General features: G+C 41.4%; 2 protein-coding genes across 14 annotated transcripts in view; one reads left to right on the top strand and one right to left on the bottom strand.

The window, feature by feature from the left end:
* The window catches only part of Mfsd6 (major facilitator superfamily domain containing 6), a 59016-nt gene that overhangs the window by 23888 nt on the left and 7905 nt on the right, over positions 1 to 27223 (top strand). For all 5 annotated transcript variants that reach the window (XM_010636862.3, XM_010636861.3, XM_010636863.3 and 2 more), the window contains exon 3: positions 17857 to 17954. In XM_010636862.3, the coding sequence (XP_010635164.1) occupies positions 17857 to 17954 (98 nt within the window). The remainder of the gene's footprint in view (positions 1 to 17856; positions 17955 to 27223) is intronic.
* The window catches only part of Nemp2 (nuclear envelope integral membrane protein 2), a 47503-nt gene continuing 35971 nt past the window's right edge, over positions 15692 to 27223 (bottom strand). For 7 of the 9 annotated variants that reach the window (XR_004514400.1, XR_004514403.1, XR_004514405.1 and 4 more), the window contains 3 exons: positions 17912 to 18157; positions 16228 to 16374; positions 15692 to 15961 (listed from right to left, as the gene is read on the bottom strand). The gene's annotated coding sequence lies outside the window, so the exon portion shown is untranslated. Of the gene's footprint in view, positions 15962 to 16227; positions 16375 to 17911; positions 18158 to 23579; positions 23712 to 27223 lie in introns of all 9 variants that reach the window. The other 2 variants (XR_004514401.1, XR_004514402.1) reach the window with 2 other exon arrangements.

Below are 27223 nucleotides of genomic sequence, written 5' to 3'. Positions count from 1 at the left end.
TGGGAGGTAAAACTGATAGAATGGTTTGGATGTGAGAGATGAGGCAGAGACCCATCTCCACCTTGGTGTGCCAGCTCCTCTAAACCTAAAGGAAATTCAGAAAAGAGATGTCAGATCGGGGAGGTGGGAGCATAATGATCTGAATTTAGTGTTGGGTCTCATTTGCAATGGAAACATCTGGGGCTATCAAACAATTACTTTTAAAAGCTTGTATCTTAATGGAGAGGTTAGGATTGTGGATACAGTTAGGGGAAAGTTAAAATCACACATATAGATAGGACCATCAAGGAAAGTGTGAGGGCTCAGGAGAGCAGTGAGCCATGGAAAATCAGTTATAATGGCCTCCAAGATATCATTTCCCAATTTCTGATCTTATTGAAATGTTGGTCTGTGCTTTGTTGCTTAGAGTAAGTATTCTTGTGCTTAGTGTTATTGTGCATACTTGGTGTTATCAGGGATCGTGGCATTGTGTCTTTACTGCAGCCTGTGTCCACCTCTTTCTTCAGGAACAGCTGGCTCTCTAAGCACCCTCAACACCAAGGCCTGAGCCAGGCAACTCCGGGTGTTTATAAGCGGAACCAAGACATAAGCAAGGGAGAGAGAAAATAAAGGAGGCAGGAGAATGAGGAAAAGAAAGGAAAGCAGAGAAAGGAAATAGCTGCTCTCTCCAGGGAAAGATTTCCTCCTGTCCTTATTTATGAAAGGCAGGATTAGTATTACATGGTGGATACAGACATGGTCTCAGAATCTAATTGCCTGGCTCAGAGCTTGGATCTGCCACTTGGAACCACATGGCCTTTGACAAGTTACAGAATTGTTTGTATCTCTGTTCTGCCATCATTAAATATATTATTAATACTATCTCAACTTTTTTTAAATGAAGACTAAATGAGATAAAATATGGTAATTGCCTATAGCACTCATTAGCATATTTTGATTTCAGCTAATTTATTATTTCTTTGTAATCTCCTGATATATTTTTTATAACTACAAGACCCATTAAATCTAACAAAAGTACAAATGGCAGTAAATCTCAGAAATGTACAGATCATTAATGCTCCTGAATCAAGATGTTTGGGGTTTTCAGAGTGCCTAACATTCCCAGCTCAGCAACACCTTGGTCAAATTGGGATCAGTCTTGACAGTTTATGACTCTAGGTTGTCAAAAGAATGGAATGGTATTAAATTGGAAGTGAGCCACCAGACATAGCCTTTATATTGTAAAATGCTTTGTTCTTACAAATCATATAATGGCTTATGGATTGGTCTCATCTTAAAGTTAATTAGTGCTCGAAAGCAAAGTACTTTTATCTTCTGGAATTTGCAGGTGTTTGTGAGAAACTGGTGATTGGTATATACTGGCAAGTTAATGAAATAAAGTGGGATGGCTCTTGGCACTGATAAGATGAGGACCTCCAGCCAGTATTTTCCCTGAGGAGTGGTGTGTGGAATTGACTGTGGCTTCAAGTTCCAAGCATGACTGATTTTGGCCTTGGCATTAGACAGTATAGGTGAGCTGCACCTCAGCTGCACTGTGGCCTCCGGACCAGGAAAACGAGCTAGCCTTCCACTGCGTTGGTTGGATTTTACTCACGAGATCTGAGTGAGGTCTGCAGACGTGAAGGAGCTGTTATGTTCTTTGCTTGTTGTGTAAGGAGGAAACCTTAGAGTTCGTCTGACGTTTTCCTTGTCACCATTCTCCACAACTTAGTTTTGTTTTTTTAAAAGTCACATTTATTGTTTTTATATAAAATGTCTGGTAAAACACAAAAGAAAACATACATAAGGCTACCATGAAACTCCTTAAATGTGGTCATCAGCCAAACATTTCTGTAGGAGTTAACAATTACATAATTTTGGGTAACTTTACTGTTAAATTTTTGGAAGTGAGTTTTTGGGTCTGACAAGCAGTTTCCATTTCTTTCAAACGTAGTTGTTTCACAAAGACAGAGTTTTATGTGCTATTTTGAGTTTCAGTCTTTATACAAAATCACATAGTGCAAAGAAGGGACATAACTATTGTCCTTTCTAAAAATTATACTGTGTATTCTGATAAAGTAACTCTGGCTTACTAATCTGAAATACATTCCGAGATAAACTGGGCCAGGCCCCTCATGTGAAGTCTTCCACCCTTCAGGCTGGCCTCGCCATGCCATCTTGGTCGTGGACAGACCTTGGTTTTATTCACTTGTAATCAGGATGACGATACATACAGGGATACTGGAGAAAGTTCACTAACATTTATGTAAAGTACATCGTGTGGGGTCAGGCAGATAGCAAGGATATGGGGAGCATTAGGAGCTGCTGCTCTTGCTGCTATTGGGGTGATATGTGGTGACACTGAAGAGTTGTTTCTAATTCATCAGCATATTTAAGGGCATAAATCTACATATTTCACAAACTAAACCATGGACTCAAATGTGTCCTATGCTATCCTCCTTCTCCCTCTCCTCTTCTCCCTTTCTCCCTTCTTTTTCCTCTGCCTCTTACCCCTACTCCTCTTCTTCCTCCTTCTCCTCTTCCTCCTGTTCCCCCTGCATCCTATTCCTCTTCCCTCGCCTCCTTTCTGTCCCCCCACCTTCCACACACTGTGCCCAGTTTGAAGGACTAGAATGTTGTGGGCTTTGCTGTCCTTTCCCAACATTGTTCCTCAGAACACAGAAGATGATTTGAGTAACTGGTGCTTCAAGTTTCCCACAGATGGGACATAGCACGATGCAAGATGCAGAAAAAAGAAAACAATTCATTTGCTATGGTGGAGTCTTAGAACGTAGGATTTTATTCCTCTCTTGGTGCCTTGGTTTAGAAGTTTTACTTGCAAAATCAGTTGAGAGAAATGTCATACATGCTTCTCTTTTCATTAGAATACTTTCAAATAATTCCTGACATGGTAAAATGAAAGGAGTTAATGCTTCCTGTAGGTGATTGACTCCATGAAAAGAAGGAAAGACATTTTTCCCTTCCCTTTAAATGCTAAGGATTATAGAGTTATGATTTGTGGGCAATTTCTTCTTGATTTTTTTTTTTTTTGTGGGTAGGTAATTTGCAAAGGAGATGCAGCATATATTAACACTGGCACCAGAAAGGGAGAATGTGTTACCTGCTCACCTTGTGGCCAGTTAAGGAGTATGAGTTTCAATGTTAAATATTTATGAATTAAGTTTTTAAAATGCCACCCACACAGTCGCACTCTCCCAAAGTAATATTACTTGGGCGACCATCCAGTGATCCCCAAGGTTCTCCTGTCCTGTAATGTGGTTTGCTTCCCTGAGGCCAAGCTTCCATTTGTCCATGGTGATGTTCGTCAGAGTTCAGTCACCATGGAATTCTTACAAACTCAGGAATTCTCTGTCCTGTTCACAGGAATGCCAGGGGGAGGCACCGTGTCTGCCAGGCTGCGGTTTGGGAGTCTCTAGATCTCTTGCCTCCCTAGCAAAGGATTCTGCCCAACAGAAAAGCATAGGCTGCCTTCTTCTGTCAAATCTGTTAGTCCCATTGCTACAGCTCCCTAGCTTCCTAAATAACAAACCGAGTTGGAAAGTACTTCTACCTGGAGAAGTAGAACTGGCTCATTTGCTCACTGGGATTTGATTTCTGACAAAAATTTTGGGTGATGCCAGTAATGTTTCCAAAATTGAAGAGGACTGAGTGAGGGAGGGAGGGCACATTCCTTATTTAAAGAATCTAATAAAACATGAACTATGCACTAGAAATTCCAGCTTGGCCCACGATAGGGAATCTGTTGTAGCTGGGCATTTACTGATGCTTTTTTGGAGTCAGCTTTACCTACGTCTGTGTTGGGATAGCAAGAGATCAGGACTTAGTTCTGGTCTCTGTGCCATCAATCTCTGGCTTTACAGCAGTGCTTACATGTTAAGCTCCTGGAGACTCATCAAAGATTGTGTTGAGTCTAATTAAAAATGGGTCAGATTTTAGGTGGTGATGGACTTAAGGATCCCCCCCAGAGGTTTTAGCAGGATATAGGGACGCCCCGGTATGTTGCTCTCTGAGAATGTAGCTGGCCTGTGCAGGCCACCAAGACAGGTCATAGGCCATCACCACACACATTTATCAAGAGAGACCTAATGTGTAATACAATCCTGTATTTCAGAAGAAACCAAACAGATGCGCTTTCTGTCTGATTCACAGGCACAGTGAAAAATAACTTAAAAGCACGTCTTGACATACCAAAGTATAAAAATATTAGTGTGTTTGCATGGATTCAGATGGAATTATGATGTTAACACAATGAGTTGCTGTAACAGAGCTGATTAGAGCTTTTCTAATTGGAGAACACAGAGTTAGGGACTTAAAGCTTTGCTTTGTTTGATTTTAGACAAAAGTGCAGTCCACAATCTACTCTTAGATGTAAACATTTGGCTGAGAGACCATAAGACTAGGCCAGTGTGAGCGCATAATTGTTGGATTTTATTTTTCACTTTGTGCAGACTGGAGTGCGTTGGAATTGTTAAAAATAGGAGCAGTGCTGTGTTATTCCTGTCTGTGTCCTTAATTAATACTTGGAGGATGCATAGACTGTTACTAATATAGCACTTACAACAAACAAAGGAAAACCAGAAAACAACACATCTGGTGTTTATAAAAGGTACCACACAGAAAGCAAACTGTCTATATGCTCCTTAGTGCTGTGGTTTTAGGGTGTGGTGATGGTGAGCTACCTTCTCTGAGATGGCTTCCATACCAATAATTGTAATTGTGCCTATTATTACTTATATGTGGGTAGATATCTATTTTCCTGTTTCTTTCCCTTTTACCTTGAGAGACGCTGATACCTATTTTTATAGAAAAAAACTCGAGTCATTTTAAATACAGATTTTTATCATGAAATCATAAGCTGTAGAATCTCAAAAATAGAAGCATTTATGATCTGGAATTGAAAGGGAGTAACTTGATTGCTGTAGTTCCTTGAAAGAATATCTTTGCAAAGAAATATATTACCACATTATATCATAGCTACCAGGCTGACTTATTCATAACGTCACTAGTTATAAAAGTGAGCTATTCATGATTCAGAACAAAAAGCTATTGTTGCAAGGTGTAGTATAAATGAGTCCAGGGCTCTTAGTTATGGTGCTTGCTTTCGATTTTCCCTTCCACAGTCATTGGCTGGGTAGCTTGAGGCACTTGCTGCCAGGAATTTAGCTCAGTGGCACCACGCCCGCCTCGCAAGCACAAGGTCCTCAGTTCAATCTCCTATATGGGGGCTGGGGAGGGAGGACAAAAAGACAGCAGGACTAACTGCATATGTGCCATAGCTTTTGTGGCTGTAGACTGTCACCTTCTAACAATGGATGAGGTGATTCGTGGTCATGGTGTCTCCTGGGACAAGTATAAAGACAGACCCCATAAACTCATTTTCTAGATGACTACCATGGAGACCAGTTTAGCAGTCTATGGACCTAAATACTGCAGTTTAAGGTAAAGACTTGCCTAGAACTTTAACACTCATGCCGGGAGACATGTACTTTGCTTATAAGCATATTGTGGCTTTCCTATAGTGAAAAGCAGAAACAGTCTAAAGAGCCATTGATTGAGGAAAGGGTACATGCAATCGAGTATAGTCATACACAGCAGGCAGCAGTTTAAAGAAATAGACTGGATCAGTATGAAAGCTCTCAAAAATATGTTGAATGGGGGAGAAAGCAAGTCAAAATGATACATAGTCTGGTACATTTATGCAAATTTTAACAACGAATTTTAAAAGTTAAACATTTTAATGGATATACCAATATTCTTAGAAAAACATTTGAATTTGGAGAGGTAGAAAACATTCTGAATTCACATTAGACCTGACTTTTTGGATAGCATGTAAAGAGAAAGGAAAAAAAAAAGGGGAGCAAGGATGGAGAATAAAGAAAACTTCTATTTTGTGACACTAGTTTCTTTAAGGAAATAGGACAAGCTACTCATAATTTTCTATTATTGGTGCTAGATATGCTCTAGTCTTCACGCATGCACTTGCTCTTATAGACTTACAGGACTTCTTTCATCCTAGAAGGACCAAATATATGTACACCTGTATAATTATAGCTGTATATGTTTTAAAAAGCTATGTTCACCCAGATTTATCAGATAAACACTGAGATTTTGTACAATATGTACATTGTTACATGTACTTTTTCTAAGTACTTTTTCTAATGACTAAAATTCTACTTGATATAAGTACTATGACCTCAAATTTTATTTCTTTCTCTTTAAAATACAATCAGGTACAAATGTATAGTATCTAATTAAGAATTAACCTTATTCTTAATTGTGGTGTAGTTCAGTGGTAGAGTGACTGCCTAGCATGATAGAAGACCTGGGTTTGATTCCCTAACACTGCCAAACAAAACCCAAAACAACATCAAACTGTGCCCAACAACTGCTGCTTTGAGTAGTAATTATAACATTTCTTTATTTTTAAAAATGAGGCAAAAGGTATAGCTCAATGGAAAAGCACTGCTTAGAGTGAGAGTCCCTCCCTGGAACGAGAGAGACACCCACACACGCGTGCACGCAAATAGAACAGAGAGGAAGAAAGAAATACTGAAAAAGCACAGTGTCCTCCCAGATAGCGTGAAGTTTATTACTGTCTGGCTATTGGCACCAGCTGTTGAATTATCTTGAGTCATACAGTGTCAACTTATGGCCTTATTATAGAAATCAAAAGCCTATGTAATTTGGCTAGTTCTATTTTTACACATCTGTGGAAATATTTGGTAGCTTTCAGGATGCTTTGGAAGAGAGGATAAGAAAAAAAAACTTTCAGAAGCGTACTTTATGATGTATCTCCCCACAGCCTTCCCATCTGAAGGGGAAAAAAATTCTGATTTCTGAAATACTAAACAACTATTCTTTGCCCTTTTTTTTCACTTTCTGAAAAACATTATAGCATATATGTTGGAGCTCTGACATTATCTAAAATAACAAGCTTGTTATGCTCACCTGGGTGCCACAGCTTTGGACCCTGCTTGTCCTGCAGTTGTGGTCAACCTTGAAGAAGTCCTCAGTTGTGGGTGCTGGAGGGTGGTCCTTGGTTATCACCCCTGGCCAGACATTTCTCCCAGTCAGGAGGACGAGAGAGAGATAGAGATAGAGGAGATAGAGGAGATAGAGGCGGGGAGGGAGGGAGGGAGAGAGGGAGAAGGGGTCCATGCGTGGCTCTGTGCTCTGTGCACCTCCATAAGCCCTAGGACAGTTGTGTAGTGTGGCCGCTATCTTGTTTCCTTTTATTCGTTTTGCTAGTTCACCTACAAATTGTGTGTGTGTACCTACTCCTGCTTGGATGTACGTGCACCTTCGTGTGACCTAGATTAAAACCTCCTGATCTTGGGGAAGTCAGTAATTTAAGCTGTTAAGTTTCAGTTTCTTCTAGACAGGTTAGTTATAATCTAAATTTATAGCATTGCTATTAAGAGTAAATGAGACAATACATAGCACCTGAAGTGCTCAGCTATGAGTAATAGGCAGTATTATTACTGTTGTTACTAATTCACACCTTCCATAAGTTTGGGGTTTTCTGAGACAGGGCCTTACTATGGAGCTCATCTGGCCTAGAGCTTGTGATTCCCCTGCCTTACCTGCTGAGTGATGGGATTTCAGGCACAAGCTGGTGTACCTGGCTAACAGGTATGTTTAAGCACAGGCTGGTGACAGGCACTCCTGTGCACTGTAGGGCTGCATAGAATGAGGTGGACAGCGGAGGTGTCTTGGGGTGGACTTGTGTTCCACTGGGGTAGACATGGGCAGTAACAGACCCATTTCCTTTTGGTAGTGATGAGATATAAAGCAGAAGACTAAAGCAGGGTGAAGGGTCCCGCAGTGATCAGGGAGAGGCAGTACTTTGAATGTGCCAGGTGGAGAGGAGACTTTTGACATAGAAGCCCCTCACAGAAGGCCTGGGGGCAGAGGAGATCAGGGTGTGGACATTCAGAGTGTGGGAAAGCACAGGAAGTCCACAGGTGGGCAGATTTCTTTCATGTTTTTAAAAGCCAATTACTTGGGTAATCACTAACTTGCTTTAGAAAAGTCCATTTTCCTTCATTCTTTGAATTTCAGAAAAATTATGAGTTCTTTTTCTTGACTTATAAGCTCATGATTCATGTGTTCCCAGTCCAGATGAAAGATTTTTATTTTATTTATTTATTTTTTTGGTACCGGGGATTGAACTCGGGTCCTTGAGCTTGCAAGGCAGGCCACCGAACCACTGAGCTAAATCCCTGGTCCTTTATTTTGTTTTTTTAGTAACTTCAAGCTTTCAGCGTAGTCATATAATCTAGGGGAAAAATAAAAGTATGGTTAAACAAAACCTATAACCATAACAAAAATATAATTATTGGAAAATATTGTAAAAATAATAGTAATCACACTGTCATTTGAATCTTTATTACTTATAAAGCACCCACAAGGACATATGTTAAATGCTTTAGCTGTACGCTCTGGTTTACTCCTTGTAATGAACAGCCTTGCAGGGTAGGCATTGTTGCGTTCATTATAAAGATGAGAATTCTGGTGGTGAAGTTACCCTTGGTGACAGAGCTATAGTACTAGAGGTAGCACTGCAACTCAAGCCATGCAGGCTCCAAAGCCCAGGTTCTCAGCTGCTGCTTTATAGATCCTAGGCACCAAGAGCTTGTTCTGAGGGACGAGTGTCCGGCACAGCTTTGACAACTTTCAGGCCTCTGCCGTGTCTTCTTGTCAAGCTTCCATTCCTCCAAAGCGCCCCATTTCCCCCAAGTGCTCCTTCAGCCCCCAGAAAAGTCTTTATCTCTCAGGCTGCTCTCTTAGCACTGTCAGGATGGGAGTCAGTGACTAACTTCTTACTGAGTATAAATGGCAAAACAGTCATCTCTAAAGGTGATTGTGTACCTCATCGAAAGAATTAACTCAAGGTTAATGATTGTGTTCATTTGTGATCTCTTTGAAGCAGCCTTAACTGGGTGATGAGTTTCTGTCCCATGCATGCAGTGGTGAACCAGACGGACGAGGTCCCTCCCCATGGAGCTCACCTTCCAGTAGGGCCAGATAATAAACTGGAAAAGGAAATGTCACATGCTACAAGAAGGTTAGCTCATTTTTGTTCACTAATGTTGGTACCACCAAGACAGATAAACACTGGTATTATTAACTAATTAGACCACATCACATAGTGATTGTTTTAATGTCTAGGTTACCAATAAAAATAATTCTTACGGGCTTTATAATTTATAGTTTTCACAAATATTTTATTGTTAAAACCACCTCACCAAACAGTTAAGTTTAATTACATGCATTTACAGTGGCTTGATGAGGCCTGATATTGCTGGATGGATCAGAGCATCTCCTTGGGGGGCTGGGGTACAGTGCCTGAGAGCCAGCAAGGTTCCCGGAGCTCCCGGGTTGGTTCCTAATTATGTCCCAGAGTGCAGGTGTTAAAGATCAGAAGTGTGTTGTTGAGGACTGGGTTATTTCCCAGGCACCCCTCATTCATAAGTTGGAGCTCTAAGGTACACCGATGAGATCATGGGTCCAGCTCAGAGGGCGGCTGCTGGATGCAGCCTGTGCGCAGCCATGTCTTCACAGGCTTGGTGGCCTCTCCTACCATGCTCCTCTCGCCAGCCTGTTTGCCTTGTGTGTGTGGCAGAGCAGCCCCTGTGCAGCCAGCGGGCAGTGGGTGGACGTTCCGCTCCCCTTCATCTGCCCCAGCTTCCATACCTGCAGTTTCTGTGGCAGACATGGCCTTCGGGCCCATTTCAACCCGTAACTCTTTGCTTCTGGGTAAGCTGTTTCTTTGTAATCCAGGATATCAGGTAGCTGCTGAGTGGCATTTGCTTTTCTATTTTCCTCTCACCCCAGTCTTCTCTATGATTTGTCAAAGTTTAAAATGTCACTCATCTTCTAAAGCCAAAGCAAACACACATCCGGATACACAGCTGTGTCCAGAAGTCTGACTGCTCCAGCACTGCCAGTCCTCCGCAGAGGGGCTGCAAAGGAGTAGGAGAGGAGCATGGTGCTTTGTCTCCAAAGGTGCGCTGCAGGACAAGGTGGGCAGCGACCTCCAGCATCCACTGGTCAGCCGCTTTGAGACCCCATCCCGCCTCTCTGGACCTCTCTTCCCTTGCCTGTGAAACGAGAGAGTTGGAGGTGATGTTGCAGCTTCTTAGAGTCCTGACTCCGGTGGTCAGCTTTCTACTTTGGTGGTTTTGGTTGTGAAAAGCTCACTGTAGACCTTGCCCTTCCCTGCCTACGCTTATCACTCCCCCTCATGCTTAAACTTCAAATGTTTCTTGCTGAAAAGTAAAAAATGAGCACAAACCATCCATGCAAACTTGTCCGTGCCGTGCCACGGCAACGGAGAGTGGGAGGGGATGCGATTTATATAGTAGCACGGGGACCTGTACAGGCACTCCTCCTTTAGTGACCAAGTTCTGCCCCCACGACCAGCTCATTAAATGAATCGGTTGCTAAATGAGGAATTTTATATACAGTGGATCTTTGACTTAGGAACTCAGTTCATTCCTGCTGGTTGTAACTCAGGTTGGTTATTTGCCTTCAAAGACTCTTTCCTGTATAATTTTAGGTCACACTTTCTTCCAGGCAGATCTCAGTGTTCCTAGTGAGACACTGGCCCAGATTTCTCAGTGAACCCCACAGAGGCAAGGATGTTGTCATGTTCCCTCCAGAGCTCTTCAGCGGTTAAATCTGTATCTGAGACCATCTGGAGGCACGAGTGGCCGGCATTTGGTCATAAGTTAAAACTAAAATTCCAGGGTTGCTCCAAGTTGTTCTTATGTCAGGCCAGTCACAATTTGAGCGTGCACTGTAGTAGGCACAAGATTCAGAACAAAGTAATGATCACAGGAAACTCCAAGTTGATGACTTTGCTTTTATTGCATAATTCTTACATGCAGTACTGTAATGTGTAGTAGAACGTAAAACTACAGTGCCGTACTTTACAGTATAATTAGAAAAAATTATAGTACTGTATAAGCAAGCATAGTGTAGCAGAAAATATGAGTCATAAATCCAGTTGGTGGGTCAAAAGTCCACACACCTTATCTGTAAGTCATAAAAGGTAGGTTGAACAGGTAGGTTGTTGAAGGAGCAACGTTTGTGTACAGAATTTTCTTTCTTTGGAGTCAGCTGACCCTAATGGAAGTTGGCACCGTAAAACCTTAAGCTCTTCTCTATGTACTCAGAGCCCAGGCAGAATCTGTACCTGCAGGTGGTTGCTCTTGGTGAAATTCTTGTGTCTGTTATAATGATAGCTTACAGATTTGCAGTGTTTTGCAGGTTTCCTTTACAGGCTTATCTGATCTTTAAAAACAATGTGACCAAAGCAGTTATGACCACCCCTGAGAAAAGCCCGCTTCAGGTATGCCTGTGTGAGGAATTCCACCAGCTCGGCCAGGGGCAGCCCGTTGCCCACTGGCCCGCCAATGTGAAAACACAGTAATTAGCACTGTTTGTACAAGCCTCTTGCTTTACTGGAAAAGTAAATAGCAATCCCCCAGATAAAGTCAGTGAGCAAATATGGCTGGATTAGGTGGTATGATAAGGCCTGACAATCTTGCCTGACTGCAGGCATTACCTCCCTTGCTAACCTAGGGGGTCAGTAGCTCTTCAGGAAGACACTGACATTCCTTGCTGAAGTTTGCTGTCTCTGAGAATTGTAAGTGACATTGGGTGGCATTTTGATGGCTACAGTTGTGACCTCTGAAAATGTGTGGGTTGCGGTCCTCACCCATAGGACCTCAGACTGGCTGTATTTGGAGAGAGAACCTTTAAAGAGGTGGTTAAGTTAAAAGAAATCACCAGGATGGATCCTCATCCATATGACGGGCATACTTAGGAGATTAGGACACAGACAGGGAAGACTTGGTGATGACACAGGAAGAAGACAGCCACCTGCAAGCCAAGGAGGGAACACCCTGCTCTTGGACTTCTAGCATTCAGAATTGTAAGATTATAAATTTCTCTTATTTAAACAGTCTGTGGTATTTTTATGGCAGCTCCAGAAAATTAATGCAGTCGTGTAGACCTGGCTTCTTTCCTGGTTAGATTCCTTTCCCCAGTCCTTGGTAGGTGGATACCTAGCCTTCCCTTGGCTGTATCCAGTGATGTGGAACTTGCTACCTCACAAGGCAGCCAAGATTTTGTGTCATTTGGGACTATTGGTCAGTGTGACTGAAAACTTAAAGTGGCTTAAACAAAACAGGGACTGTGTTGTCTAAGTGAAAAGAAGTCTGTAAATGGCTTTAGATGGAGCTCTAACCAGATCTCAAATGCTGTGACCAGAACCTGGGACTCTCCTATTAGCACTCTCTCCCATGGGTAGGCTGACCCCAGGCTATGCAGGAGGTGCCAGGCCATTCCCAGATCAGTTCAGCTGGAAAAGACATTCAGATAAACAGTAATTTCTGCTGTCCTGACTGGTCTGGGTCCAACTGTGGGCCCCTCTTCAGCAGAAAAGCCTTCACCTTGAATCTCTCACCTGCAGCAGAGCCTCTCTAGTTCCCAAGGGAGTTCTTCCAGATCATCTTGTTCAAGACACGCTTTTTTCTTTTCCCTTCTTACTCTGGCTCTCCTCCCCACCCTTTCTTTCTTTTCTTTTCTTTCTTTCTTCTTTTATCATTGACCTCTTAAAATGCAGCACTTTTAATTATATCCAGTCCTGCCATAGTCTGGCCAAAGTCAAGAACAGTGGGATGATTGTCTCCTTTTAATTTGGTCATCATATTCTTTCAGTCTGAATTTTAATGAACTTGTTTAGTTCCCTCTAATTTAGCTTTGGGCCAACTAAAACTATTGAAGTCCTTTGCAAATAAACACTATGCCAAGCCAAATATCAGTTATCCTTCCTTGGAAATTATAGTATTTTGTTTTGTATATGTACCTCAGCCCACATCATGAAAAGTTTTAAAACAAAATCATGGCGCGCGCATGTGTGTGTGTGTTCATTTGTTTTTTACCAACTGGAAAACAGAACAAAAAATCATACTGTGTTTTTCTATGTGGTTGGATTCCATTAATGAAGGTTCTGTTTGGTTTTGAATATCCTTAATTGCCTACCTAGAAATGCACACAACCTAAGAAAAAATAGCCAGTAAATTAAAAATTGACAGATAAATTAAAGGAACAATAAAGAGATGTAAATATATCCAGAAACTAGCACAAGAACTCTGCTGATGGTAATTATACTCTTAGCTTATTAATCATTTAGAGAGGAAAGGACTGAGAGTAGCAAAATAATGATTTAAAACCAGCAGAGACCCACACTTTATGTTGTCATCATCGTTACTGTTTTTGGAGACAGGGTAGGGAGGTCTCTAAGCCACCCAGGTTAGCCTTGAACTTGCAATCCTCCCACTTTAGCCTTCTGAGTAACTGGGTGTTAAGGGTTGTATCTAGATATCCTCCCAAACTTCATGTGGTCATAGTGGTCTTCTGAAGTGGCTGGATCTATGGTGTGTGATGCTTGGATTAAGGGTGCCCCACCCTGGGTATGGTTGGGACTGCCCAAAGGGCAGGTATCCTGGGTGAAATATAAAGACAGGCTTGGTTGCTTCTGCTGCTGCTTTGCTGCTTGCTGCCTTCTGCCTGCCCTGCTTTGCCATGAACTGTTTCTCCTCTGCCATATCACTCTGCCTTGGAGTCAGCTGACTATGGACTGAAACCTCTACAAAGTGTAAGCTGATGTGAACCTTTCCTCCTGTAACTTGTGGTGTTGGGTATTTTGTGTTGGCATTGAGAAAAGTAACTAAGACACCAGGAATAGCTGGAATATTTATAGTTGTGTAATTCACCCAGCTCATACTTCATTTGTGTCTTTTCGTTTTCTAGCAGAGACAATAGAAGAAGGTATTGGTAGTTGCATAAAACACACATGGCCAAATGGCTATGGTTTTGCCTTCATTAATTCTCCTGACTTAAGTTCTTAGGCTGTGTTCTGCAAGGGTGAGTTAGTGGCCCGCTATTCCTACTTGGTGATCACAGATTGGTGGCCTCCAGAAACTCTATTGGTGAATCCTTCTGCCTTCTCTTGAAAATACCTGTGGCTGTGCATTGTGGCTTGTAGGCTAACTCTTTTTCTTCTGGTGAGATTGGCCTGTGGCTTACAGAATCTTGTTATCTGCTTTTGTACAAGTGTTAGGTTCCACTGCATGGTGCCTCAGAATGCCCCCCCCGCAAGCTACAGTCAGCCACATACATAAGTAACCATATTTATCTTCAGCTATAACCTGTTAACATTAGCCAAAACAATTACTAATTATGGACATCTATCTTTTTGTTTTGTTTTGTTTTTTGGTACTGGGGGTTGAACTTGGGCCCTTGCTCTTACAAGGCAGGCAGTGGAACCACTGAGCCAAACCCCTGGCCCTGCACATCTATTTTTTTAATCTTCCTATTTCTGGGAAGAAATAAGTCAGTTCATTCTTTCACAAACCCTATACCATAATCAGGTATCTTAAAATACATACACACCCAATTCTAAGTACAATATGTACATAACATATATTTTTATCTTATTCACCACTGCATCCTTAGTATTTAGCACAGAATGTGTTCAATGAATATTTGTTAATTGGCACTTGACTTATTCATATTTTCCCTCCAGTTCATGAGTATTTATTGAGTGCCTGCTGTGTGTCAGGCACTGGGGATCAAAGTGAGCCAACATAATGTTGGAGTCCTCACTCTCCATGGAGATATGGTCAGGCTGCACATATGTAGTTACACACAAGTGTCATGCAGAGGGGCATGTGAAGCTGTAAAAGGGGGTGCGCCTGGTATGAGATAGACCTAAGTAAGATCAGGAGGAGGAGCGAGACATCAAGATGAGGCATGGCTGCAGCCGGTGGCCCAGTGGGTCCTTTTGTTGTTTGTAGGAGCCGGAGAACAGGAAGCTAGGTGGAGTGTTGTGCCAGATAGGCTGCAAGGGAAGATAGTCTGCAATATAATGTTTATCTCACCAGCTTTGGTTCAGTTGTCCCTATTGCATTACAAATGCTTCCTGACTTTTGAAGCAAACAAGCACTTTCCTTATGTCTGTCTTTATAGACTGGCATTTTCTTTATCCAGAAATAAAATGATTATAGCAACACTAATTATTTCATGTGCCTTAAAAAAACCAGGTGACTATCGGATTTATTTACGTGTAGCTTCCCAACAGATACAAGAGATAGTATAATACTGAATACTAACTAGCTGGGATGTTGCATCATTTTTAAGCCAAAATAGAAACCGAGATAATGACCCCCGTCAGCTTGGAGAACCATGGGTCCAAACTCATGCATCATTTCCTTGTCTGTTTATAGCTGTGTGAAGTACAGGGTCAGCTCTCTGCTCATTCTGAGACTGATGATGGGTATATGGAAAGACACAGGAGAGCATGATAGGAGGAGCTTGTGGAGGCCATTTTGTCGCTCACACTCTGCGTGGTCTCTGGAATAGCTTCCAGAATGTCCACTCATGTCTTCACAGTCCTTAGATTATGACCCTTCTATTGTTCAGGTGCCCCCTTTGGCCACAGGTGCATGATGTTTAGTGGTTTACCTTGTTCTCTTTGTTCCTGCTGGAGGTGCCGCGTCCTCATTTCCTTTGTCCATCTCTTATCCAGGTACCCTGATAGGTGGCTAAGGCCATTTCTTTTTGTTCCCATAGCACATGTCTCTTAGCATATTTTATTTAACTTATTTGCTTATGTGTCTTTCTACCTATTGGACTAAGTTCCTTGAAGGCAAGGAGAGTCTCCTCTTCATTTTCATTCCCTGGGGTCCAGCACAGTATATAGTATCTTGTGGTAGCTCAGTAAATGTTTATTGGAGAATTAGTGCTCATTATGGTTTTGTTTGTTTCCTAGGAGGCATTCAGCCATATCATAGTTGCTTAAACTTAGAGAAGTGGAGCACAACAGCTAATCTGCACTGTCAGGAACTTCAGGATGACTTCACAATTAATTGTATCTATTTCTTCCACACTGTTGAAAAAAATACAGTTTTATTATAATTACCAGTCAGCATGTACTGCCAGTACTATGTATGGCCTACTGGCCAGATTTGGCTGGCTGCTTGTTTTTGTATGGCCCGCAAACTGAGAATCATTTCTACCTTTAATATGGTTGGGGAAAAAAAAAATCACAAGAATAAGATTTTATGACACATGAAAATTATATAAAATTTAAATGTCATTGTTCATAATTCAAGATTTGTTTTGGAGTGCAGCCCTGCTCGCTCATTTACTTACCGTCGCTGTCTTCTTCCAACACCACAGCAGGGTTGGGTAGTTGTAACAGACTGTGTGGCCTCAAAGCCTAAAATGTTGACTTCATGGCCCCTCCTAGAAAACACGTGCTGATGTAGGAAGTGGGCTAAGTAGAGGTCATCCACAGATCTAGTACAGAACTCATAAAGGAAGCATAAGAAGGTTTGTAGAACTTGTTTTGTGTGGGTTTTTTTTTAGTATATTTTGCATTTTAATTTCCTTTCTCTAGCAGTTGGAGGTTGATGGATCAGTAGCAAGTTTATTCAACAAAATTTGCTTCAAAGAGTAAAACATTTTTTCCATCAGTCAACACAAGTTTGAAGGATATGATGTTCATAGAACTGGACAACCCAGGCCTTTTAAATGCTTCAATGAGAGTCACCTAAGTCCCTTTAATCTCAGTTTCCTATCTCTTCCTACCCCCACAACCCTTTTTCATCTTTTCCTCATACTTATGATTAATTCCAGTCAGGTGCCTGAGAACATTTCTTTTCCTTGATTCAAAGTTGGAAAAAAAGAACAAACTGTTTATATGACTGCCTTTAATATAAAACTATAATTGAGCAAAATAAGGACAATACTACTGTCATGTTGGTTGATTGCTTTTCCCTTCTGGTTTTCATCTGTTTGGATTCAGAAAACAAAAACACGAAGGTTTGGAAAATGAGCCAAAAAATGGAAGACAATTGAGAAAGAGAAATTCTACCCTCAGACTGTATTTTGAACAAGAAGCAGCTGCCATGCGCTTCCAAACCAAACCCGCCTTTCCAGTTCAGAATGCAAGAGCTTGGGCGGGGACTTAGCTCAGTGGGGTCGCTTCCTGCCTCATAAGCACAAGGTTCTGAGTTTGATCCCCGGTACCAAAAAAAAAAAGAAAAAAAAGCAGAATGCGAGAGCTAGTAGCCTTATGCTTGGAGCCCCACTTCAGGGCCTTGCTTATTCTGTTTGTACTTAGACTTTTGGTGGTAGTGATGTTGGGAGTGGTGGGAATCAAGAGGTGAATATATATTTATTTGTTTTCTAAGCACATGCATGACATCATGGATTTTTTTATAACAATGAGTATGTATCAGTTGAACAGATAGGAAAAAACATTTGATTTCTAAATAGTTCATTATTCATCATTAGATGATAGTTTTCAATGACCTGGAGTCTCCTTGTAAAACTGCATGGCGTCCTGGGTATTGTAAGTGAGACCGCATTCGTGTTCACGTGTTCTAATTCATATCCCGCCCTCCCCCCATCATTGTGAAGTGGCTGCAGTCCCCGGCATGTTTACCTTACAGCCACTTGGAAGGGAGCCAGTAATGTCATTACAGATGGCAGTGTGCCCAGACTATCTTAAAAAAGCATCGTCTCTGCTACTAGTTAAGTTTCAGGAAGGGTGATGTTCGCTTTTATATTAAGCATTTGGGAAACACTCAGGGCAGATATATTAGAAACAGCCTTATTCCTAAATTCACGATTAAACTTAATTGTCCTTTAGCTTTTCTGTTCCTAAGTTTGGATCACTGTCTGTTCAGTGATGGGCGGTTTGAGGAAAGTAGGTAATATTTGGATGGTTTGTGCTTCCTACTGTAGCCTCTATTTATTTTTCTGTGCTTTTTTTAGGGTTCTGTATATTGGTCTGGCCTGCAATACTGCTCGCTATATTTATATTTCCTACCTGGAAAATGCCTGGACTGTGCTCCCCATGGAAGTTCTTCAAGGTGAGTTACAGAGGAATTGGGGTTGTTTCTCTACCTAACCACGCCACATCTATGCAGAAGGCTTCTGCAAAGGAAGGGCGGGCCTCCTGTGACACGACTGTGAAGTGGTTGTCAAGGAAGAGATGACGTCAGGGGCGCTGGTTCCTCAGTTACCCAGGGTGCTGTTCTGTGTTGAGCCGAACAGGCAGGATTTGACCCACACCCTGGTAATCAAACAAAGAGAAAACTCGAGACAAACTCCTGTGTACTTCATAAGCATAGGCATCCACAGGTGGCTTTAAAAAAGGACTTATGTTTCAAAGGTTTAGGCTTTTTTGTTTTTTTTTTTTTTAGGTTAACTACAGTTATTGGAAAAATACTTTTGTAACAATTGTTTTATCTCCAGTTACTTTTACTACAGTTGGTGGCTTATAGCTAGAGCTCTATAGTTATATGACTGTTTTCCATAAATCTTCTAAATCTCAGCTCAGGTATCCTGACTCAAAGTTCTTACTCCCTTTAGTGCACCATTTTCCATCAAAATAGAATTCTGTAAAATTTTCTAGGAGGCTCTTGCTCTGTGGTTTAACCTTTTCCCCTGGGCTTGAACCTCTGGTGGTATAGACATGATGGCCCCATTGGGTGGCTTGTGCCACCATTTGGGGCCATCCCATATCACCCACAGGGACAGTTGTGCCTGTACCACTGGGGGATCAGAGCTGTCCACCAGCGAGGCATACAAATTATAGCCCTGTAGTGAATGTGTTAAAAGCATTGAAAACATGGATTTATGTTCAAAGCTCATTGATATATTGGCTCATACAATCCTGACTAGATCCCAAAACCCCTGTTAGCAGCTTGACTAACCTATCTAGTGTTTGGCATTATGATTAAAATAAAGGCTTAGAAGTCAGGTGTGATGGTGCACACCTGTAATCCCAGGTCAAGGCAGGAGGATCGCAAGTTCAAGGCCTGCTTTGACAACTTAATGAGACCCTGCCTCAGAATTAAAAAAAATAAAAAATAGAAAGGGCTGAGGATATAGCTCAGCACTCCCACAATTCAATCCCCAGTTCCACAAAAGGGGAAAAAATGCTCAGGACAAGGACAAGATCTGAATCTACTGCGACAGGGCATCCTCCTCAGTTGTTAATTATATAGTTGTGATTTTGTATAATTTGTTTAATAAAGATTTCCATTATCATTTTCCCTGACCCTGGTGCAAATGCAGTTCAGCCCTTTCAGTCTTTCCAGATTTTCATTACCATTCGAACAAAATGTACAAAAATTGCACAAGTTCATTCATCAGATTCCATCATGGCAATGAAAAACAGAGCTCCCTAACTTAAAGGAGATATAATTTATAGCTACATTTTAGTTATAAAATTCAACACTATGCACACTTGAAGGGTGGTTTTTCTCTGGACTTCTGTGCAGTGTTGTAACTGGTGAAAGATTTATTTAGAAATATGTAGAAAATGGGGCTGTCATAAGAACTGATTGTAATAATGAGAACTCTGGAGAGGTTTTGAGCTTTAGTTACTTCAGAATCACAAAGCACTGAATGTGAACTACAAAAAATTGTGCAGCTGGGAATTATCTTGGTGGTGCCACACCTGCCTGGCAAGTGCAAGGTCTTGAGTTTGATTCCTGGTATCGGAAAAAAAAAAAAAAAAAAAGAGTTGTACAACAAGGTACACGTAACCAGTTCTTAAGACTTCTCACTTCTAGTTCCTCTTTTCTGTGTCAGGCTTAATTGCTTTATTGGCATATTACCGTGTATAGACTCTATAACAAGATTTGTGTGCCTACTGTAAAGAGTGTATTGACATAATATATACATATACCTTTCCTCCTTTGAATACAAGTTATATAGAAAAGAACATTCTGGGGCTGGGTAGCTCAGTGGTAGAGTGATTACCTAGCATAGATGAGGCCCTGGACACTATCCCCAGCACTAACAAAGTAAAAGGTGAAAAGAAGAAAGAAAAGAAAAGAACAGTGAACAGTTTGCATAAGAGACTCAAGAAAACAGCATTCACAAAATGGTTAAACCAACAACAGAAAAATATTATCAGAGGAAAAATCAAATGCTATTATGAACTTAAAACCTCTTTTCTTGTTAGTTTGTGAAAGATGTATTAAATGGCTACTAAGAGCTAAGCAACATGCTGGTGCCAAAAATATAAAATAATAATAATAATAAAAAAATCAGGTCCAAAGTCTCACCATCTGTCCCGGAAGCCAGATGTGCAAACACATAATTACTATACAGTATGTTAGATGGAATCACAGAAAGATGTGCTAGGTGACAGGCAGCTCAATGCAGAGGATAATTAACTTTGTGAATCAGGGAGTGGAGGATGAAGATTTGACTGGGCAGTTCCCCAAGGAAATCTCACTGAGCTGGAGTAGAAGGGGCCACTAGGAGTCCTCCAGGTGGCCTTCAGGGAGTGGCCTTCCAGCAGAGGGAAGGTGCTTGCCAGGATGTGGAAGTGGGAATCGGAAAAGCTGCGTCAGGGGCATAAGTGGGGTGCTGTAGGTGGGGCTCTGTGGAGTCCTCACCCCAAGCTGCCAACCCAGGACACACGTTTACTGTCTTTGTGTGCACCTTGAGGTCTGTTTGCCCAGGATTTGGGAGCTGGCTGTGTTCTGAATCTAAACAGGATTTATGCTATGGCTTTTACTCCCGTGTGTCATACTCTCCCCTGTGCCAGTAGGAACCTGGTTACTGACATGAAGTAAGTGAAAACAAAGATCTGTAAATACGGATCCAACAGAGGGCTCTGTGAGCAGGTTCCAGAGCTCGCTGTTTCCAAAGCTGAAGGAGATGGTTTCATTCCCTGGCACAAGGGAGTGCTGAGTATTTTGGCTGTAGAACAGAAGCAAAATCCCTTGCCTTTGTTGGATCTGTTCCCATACCACAGAAAGTAGTGGGTCATCCATGTGGAATAAATCCTGTGTCACAGGAATACATTTCTGACTAAAAAGGTTTGTTTGGGCATCCTCGATTCTGCTGATTTTGACAGGGCTTGTCCAAATGACTTCAAAGTCCTCATGCTTACAGGATACTACTGAGGATGCAAAAAGACAGGAAATGATTATAACCAAACACTGAAGGATTTAATTTTAGGATAAGCACACTGCCGTGGTAGATGCCCCTTCATTCACTGACTGGAACTATTGCCCGAGTTTCATCAATGTCTAGGGAAGGGGAGGTTGGGAGTGGACTAGTACTTGTCATCCCTGACAGTTTTGACACTGAACAATCAGCACTTCCATGTCACGTGAGTCTTCCTGAAAGAATATGAGTGAATTCTGTCTCTTCAGCTTTCACCCCTTGGCTCCTCTCCCAAATACCCTACAACGATTACTGCCTAGTGGGCAGCTGAAGGTGGGAACGAGAGTATTGCTGTGGTCCCCATCACCAGCTCCCCAGAATGCCCCCTTTGGGTTGTCTGTAACTAACAGTGGAGAATTCCTTGTTTTGCTTCGGTTCTTGATCACCCTCTCAGCGTTCTGTCTCCTTGCGGCACCTGGAAAGCACTTAGCAGGTGGGTGGGGGGAGAAGAAGAGGACGTCGTTCTCGCCAGGCTCACAGGAAAGGGGCTATGTAGGCATCTCTTTCTCACATTCAGCAGTCCCTGTGCTCTTGTAGTGTGATCCTTTTAGCAGTTCAGCTACCATTTGCAGCAAACATGTTAGTCAAGAAGCCTGAGCCATATCCCTGCCCATGAGGGGCCTACAATGTATTTGTAAAAGAGACAGTGAAGGGCCAGGGATTTAGCTCAGTGGTTCTGTTGCCTGCCTTGCAAGTGCAAGGTCCTGAGTTCGATCCCTGGTACCAAAAAAAAAAAAAGAGAGAGAGAGAGACAGAGGATCTAAGTGCCAACATGCGTTGCTGGATGGTGGTGGTGATGGTGATATGATGTGATAAGTTTATATTTCTTTCTCAAGCTCTCATTTTCAAACCCATACTTTTGTATAAGAAGCACTTCAGCATGCATGGTTGTGATCAAGGATATAAACATTTGATAGGAATCAGGCTTGAATTTGTTTGCTCCTTAACTATGTGGGTATTGCTTGTAGTTAATCCTTGCAAAACTCAGAAATGAATGTGATCAAGATTATTCTTGCTCCTAAGATGTAAAGGCAGCCCAAAGGCTCTTACAACTAAAGAAGTCTTTTTAGGTCACATGAGTGAGTAGCTCCAGCTTGAGGGGTGAAAATGATGGCCGGGTGGGTCCTTCTCTGTGAAATGCACTCCCGTGGGAGCCGGGATGAGATTTTGATGAAAGATGACTTTTTAATGCGACCAGTAGGAGGGCCTGGGCTGACATTTATGAAGCTTTCCTCTGTTTGCCTAATATAGCATGCCTACTCAGCTGACTAAGAACCACATTTCCCTTCCTCTGAGGAAATTATAAGAGGACTACTATGCAGCTCCTGACAATGGACATTCTAAACATGGTTCCAGCTGATTATTATCCATGGTGGAAATTTTCTGTCTGACTTAATCCTTTGAATATGAACAGTTTGTGACATGAATAACTGAGATAGATATGCATTAGAATTTCAACTGGTAAAATGAAATAAAATGTCATTTATGATATCTAGGCATGGTAGCTCACACTACTGTAATCCCAGCACTGGTAGGCTGAGGCAGAAGGATCACCAGAAGTTCAAGGTCAGCCTGGACTACACAGCAAGACCCTGTCTCAAAAAACAATAAAAAAGTCATTTGTATTATTGGTAAAATTAATTTCAAATCAGAAGTCTTTTAAATTGTAATATAATAATTGTATTCTTTGTCACCCCATGTTTTACAGTACTAAGAATTCCTGTAGGGCCAGGGATTTAGCTCAGTGGTTCTGCTGCCTGCCTCACAAGTGTGAGGTCTTAAGTTTGATCCCTGGTACAAAAAAAAAAAAAAAAAAAAAAAAAAAAAAAACAACATAAGACAGTTTATATGTAAAGTCAATAACATGAGGTTCCTCAAAAAACCAAAAGACAACAAACTTAAACCCCTAAAAAAAAAAAAAAAAAAAAAAAAAAAAAAAAAATTCCCATAAAATATTTTCTTCAAAACAGGAATTATTTGGTCCATTTGATAGTCATCTGAAATGTCTTCTGATTGAAGAATCCTTTTCTGGCAATTGAATCTCACACTTAGCTCTCCTTTTTCCGAGTCTTTCTCAAGCTGTGGACTACGTTACACAATTTAGCACTTAAGTGCTCTCACACTATTTTACAAATACTTGTTATTTTTCTTAGTTTAAATTCTTGAACACAAAGACCTTATACTTTTAAAATTCTCCAAAGAGTTATGCATATAGGGAAACATACTATAAATGTTTCTTTGATTGTATAGTCCCACGTTTCAGGTATTTTCCAATTTTTAAATCTCTCAAGTAAAACATGAAGTTCCAGTTCAAGAAAACCTATAAATATCTGAAGGAAATTTCAGAACTAAATTTAACAGCGGATCCTTCACTATCATAGTTCTTCCTGGGATGACATCTTGTCATCCATAGCCCATCTGTAGCAACACTGATGATTTTAATCATGTACTTACTCTCCCACCTCATTCTGCAAATGTGCAGTAATCTGGAACCTAGAAAGTGGCCAGGCTTGAATCAGACTCACTGAGTTCGAATTGCAGCTCCCTTTGCCTTTCCTGTGTCTTTGGGGAAGATGCTTTGCCTCTAAGCCTGGCGCTCCAGAGCCATGGATAGCGGAAGTTGGTATGGATATTAGATAAACCAGTCCATTCAGATACTATACAGTAACAAAAACAGAAACAAATGATACATACATAAAAAGCAGCACCGAGGGATGGAATTTAAGAGTCTGCTGTCAGAGGTTAAACTGCAATTATGCATGAAACACATAAGCAGGCTGTGAGCATGAAGGAATCGTGACTATCTGTGCATACTGTTCTGAAAGTTTTCTTTGAGGAAGTGACATTTTTGCTGGCTTTGACACAGAAGCAGTTGTCATGTGTGCCTTCCTGTGGGAAAACACTGAGCATGTAGTGTGAAGTGTGCCAAGTCTTGACATTAAACACACTTCGTTTCGGGTGGTAATCTCTAAAACCTGCTTTCAAACACACCGAAGGCAGTATCAGCATGAGTCATTCACAAGGGCCCCAAACACTGCCATGGTAAGGTGTAGACTTTATTTTTAAGGAGCGCATTAAAAAAAAAAAAAATCTGCAAGCTCCAGCTCATAAAAGTTATGCTGTTTTACCTCCTCTGTCTACTCTTACTCATGTATGGGGTTTGGAAGTTTTCTTCAGCCCTGTGCAGGGTACTTTTTACCCAAGAGTGCTTTCTTCCTCCTGCGAAGGTGCAGGTCACGGTGATTTTGTCCAGCTGTGAAGCTGTGCCAGGCCCTGTGCCGACTGGTGGGTCTGTTCAAGAACTCGCTCTGCTGCTCTCTCCAGTGAATCCTGCCCTGTTCGCCCTCTTGACAGAGCTCTGTAGTGTCTGGGGACATTTCTTGTATATTGTCACGTTCTCAAAGCCTATCAGGATTACTGGCACATAGTATGGTGGTTCAGTAAATAATGTTGACTGACTGCCTGAAGGTGATTCTTACAGTGACATGCATTGGTAGGCCTGGAAGTGTTGGCCTTAATAATATCTATATCTATATCTATATCTGTATCTATCTAGATATAGATATAGATATAATTGTTAATGTGCCTTAAAGTCTTTTTCATGTGACACACTGAAGATTCGCACTGCCGCTGCTATGTTTGTAGCACATTGTGAGGGCTTCTGGCTTTGGAGGGTCTTGCACTGTCCATGGCCCCAGCTCTGGCAGGGAGCCCGGCTTGCTCTTCACCTGCTGTCTTCCTCTCTGAAGACATATGGCTGGACTCCATTTCCCAGCATCCCTTGTGTTTAGGTCTGACCAGGTAATGCTTCTGGCCAGTGAAATGAACACAGAAATGACGTGTGTCCCATGTAAGCATGGCCCATAAAATGACCTATGCACTGTCCTCTTCTCCCTTTTCTGCCAGCTGGACAGTGAAAACCAAGTAACCAGGCATTGAAGAGGACAAAGTCTCTGTACCTGGGTCCCTGAATCACTTTATGGAATGGAGCTACTGCTCCTCCTGCCTCCCACACAGTGGACTTTATGTGAGAAAGAAAAGAAAATATCTGTGGCTTAAAGCCACTAAGGTCCTGGGGCTTCTCTGTGACAACAGCTAGTGCCGCTATAAGCAGTCAATCCAGACTCTGTCTGCCATTTCTCAGGTAGAGCAGTCTCTCACTGATGTTCACCAGGCTGATCTTCCAGAAGCTTCTTTCACCCTGGCACTGGAGAATTACAATGAACTAAGTGAAAGTATGCTCCAGTCTGTCAGTGGGAAAGGTTTGTTGCCACTGATTCTCTGTGTCAGTACTGAGGGGATAATTTTATTCAGTGAGGATGTGTCAGTGGCAGAAGCAGGACAAACAAAATAGTCCTTGTTCCCAATACTTTGTCAGTTCTCACTCTTCCTGGCTATTTGATGTGATTTTCCTAAGCCACACAACATTTCACAAAGCACAGCTGGCTACTAGGGAAGAGAGGATTTTTTTTTTCTTGCTCCTACATGCCCTGCATTGCAGTGGAGTGTTCTTGTGGCCAAGACAGAACAATTTTTAAATGCATGTTGCAGAATTGGATATCTGTATTGAATATTATAAGGTAAAGAGGTGGGGCATATATGATAATATGCTTGATATGTTATCTTTTTAGGGAGAGAAGGAGGTAGCTAATACAGTATCCATTATTTTAAGAAGACAGATTGCTATGCATGCTTGATATGATCAACAAAAGCTCTCAAAGCGGATGGTTACATTTATTATATAATATTACTAGTTATTGGGAGGACACAGTGTGGCACTAAAGCCCTTAAGTTTTGCACTTAGATACTGTATCTTGGGTTCAAATCCTGTCCCCTGCTCCACTGTCTGTGACTGGACCCCATAAAGGTAAAGAAGTACAGAGACACAGTCTGTGTGGCCTCCGTGGTCTCTCAGAATCATTCTATCTGCCGTCACATTTATGAAGCACATATTTTGTGGTGTGGTGATGGATTGTCACTTAGCGTGTATCAGTGGATTTGTGACAAGCAGCCAACAAAGGGTTCACTCCTATTGCTGGGACGGTGGATTTGTGTGCCTTTTTACTGTGCAGTCGGCAGTAACATGTTACTGTTTGATCTATCCATAGAGTTCCCAGGCGTAAGGCTTTATCATTTTGTTGCTCTGGTAATAAATACACTCAACTGTGCCACCAAATAAGTGTACTTATTTCATCACATACAGAATAATTACGGCTTTTTTATTAGTACTCTAATAAAAGGTAAAGAAAATGGAGGCATTTTGATGCATTATGATACTTTTTACCTCCGAAATTTCACAGTAAAGTTGTATGTAGCACAAATGATTAGATGTCCTTGACTTCATCTTATAATAATGGAAATTTCTGGAAGGTTTTTAGATTTCTGGGTTCCTTTTTTATTATTTTAAAACTAGAGGAGCAGAACATAGTTGTAAAAACATTTATAGGAGTTTGAGATTAAGAATATTACTAGAGAGTTGTATATTTAAGTTTAAGCACAAGAGCCACAACTTTTAAAGTTGATACTAACTCAGAACCTTCTTGTACATTGCTTAGTTTTGCATTTGTTTCTAGGAAGTAGAATGGTTTTAATTGATTCTTTCACTGATAGGATATTTCAAAATAAGTTATTTCAGAGAAATCAATTTTAATCCACATCTTGTCTAGAAAATACTGGATTATACATATAGGCAGTGTGGCTTTCCTTCCTCTGCTGTTAGTACCAGAGACAAATTCTTACTATATGTTTTATTTATTTTTTTCCAGTTAATGCCCCAAGGTACTTTAAAGAATGTAGCTTATCTAACCAGTCCCAGAAACCAATAAGAAAAAATCTAGAAATCTAACTGGAGAGAATCTTTTACATCTGCCGTTTAATACCAGCAAACAATGTTTAAAAATAGTTTAAAAGCATCCCAAGTAAAGCTGAAAATGCTCTAATTATCTTGAAAGACTTAAAATCTGAAGGAGACCCAGAGAGGGAGGAAGAAAAAGAGAGGGGAGGAAAGGGAAAAGGGGGTGGAAGGGGAGAGAGAGAGACACACACACAGAGACTGCCTGTTATTGGAAGATTTTGTGTGTGTCCAAGCCTTCCCCCATAAGAGAATCACTTCGAGAATTATATTTGATCTAAGATTATAACCAAAAATATATTTTAATGTTGTCATATA

The sequence above is a fragment of the Fukomys damarensis genome, unplaced genomic scaffold (assembly GCF_012274545.1).
Source record: "Fukomys damarensis isolate Sample0158 unplaced genomic scaffold, DMR_v1.0_HiC HiC_scaffold_26, whole genome shotgun sequence".
Taxonomy (NCBI): Eukaryota; Metazoa; Chordata; class Mammalia; order Rodentia; family Bathyergidae; genus Fukomys; species Fukomys damarensis.
The sequence above is the reverse complement of the archived record's forward strand: the minus strand, read 5'-3'. Positions and strand labels throughout refer to the sequence as shown.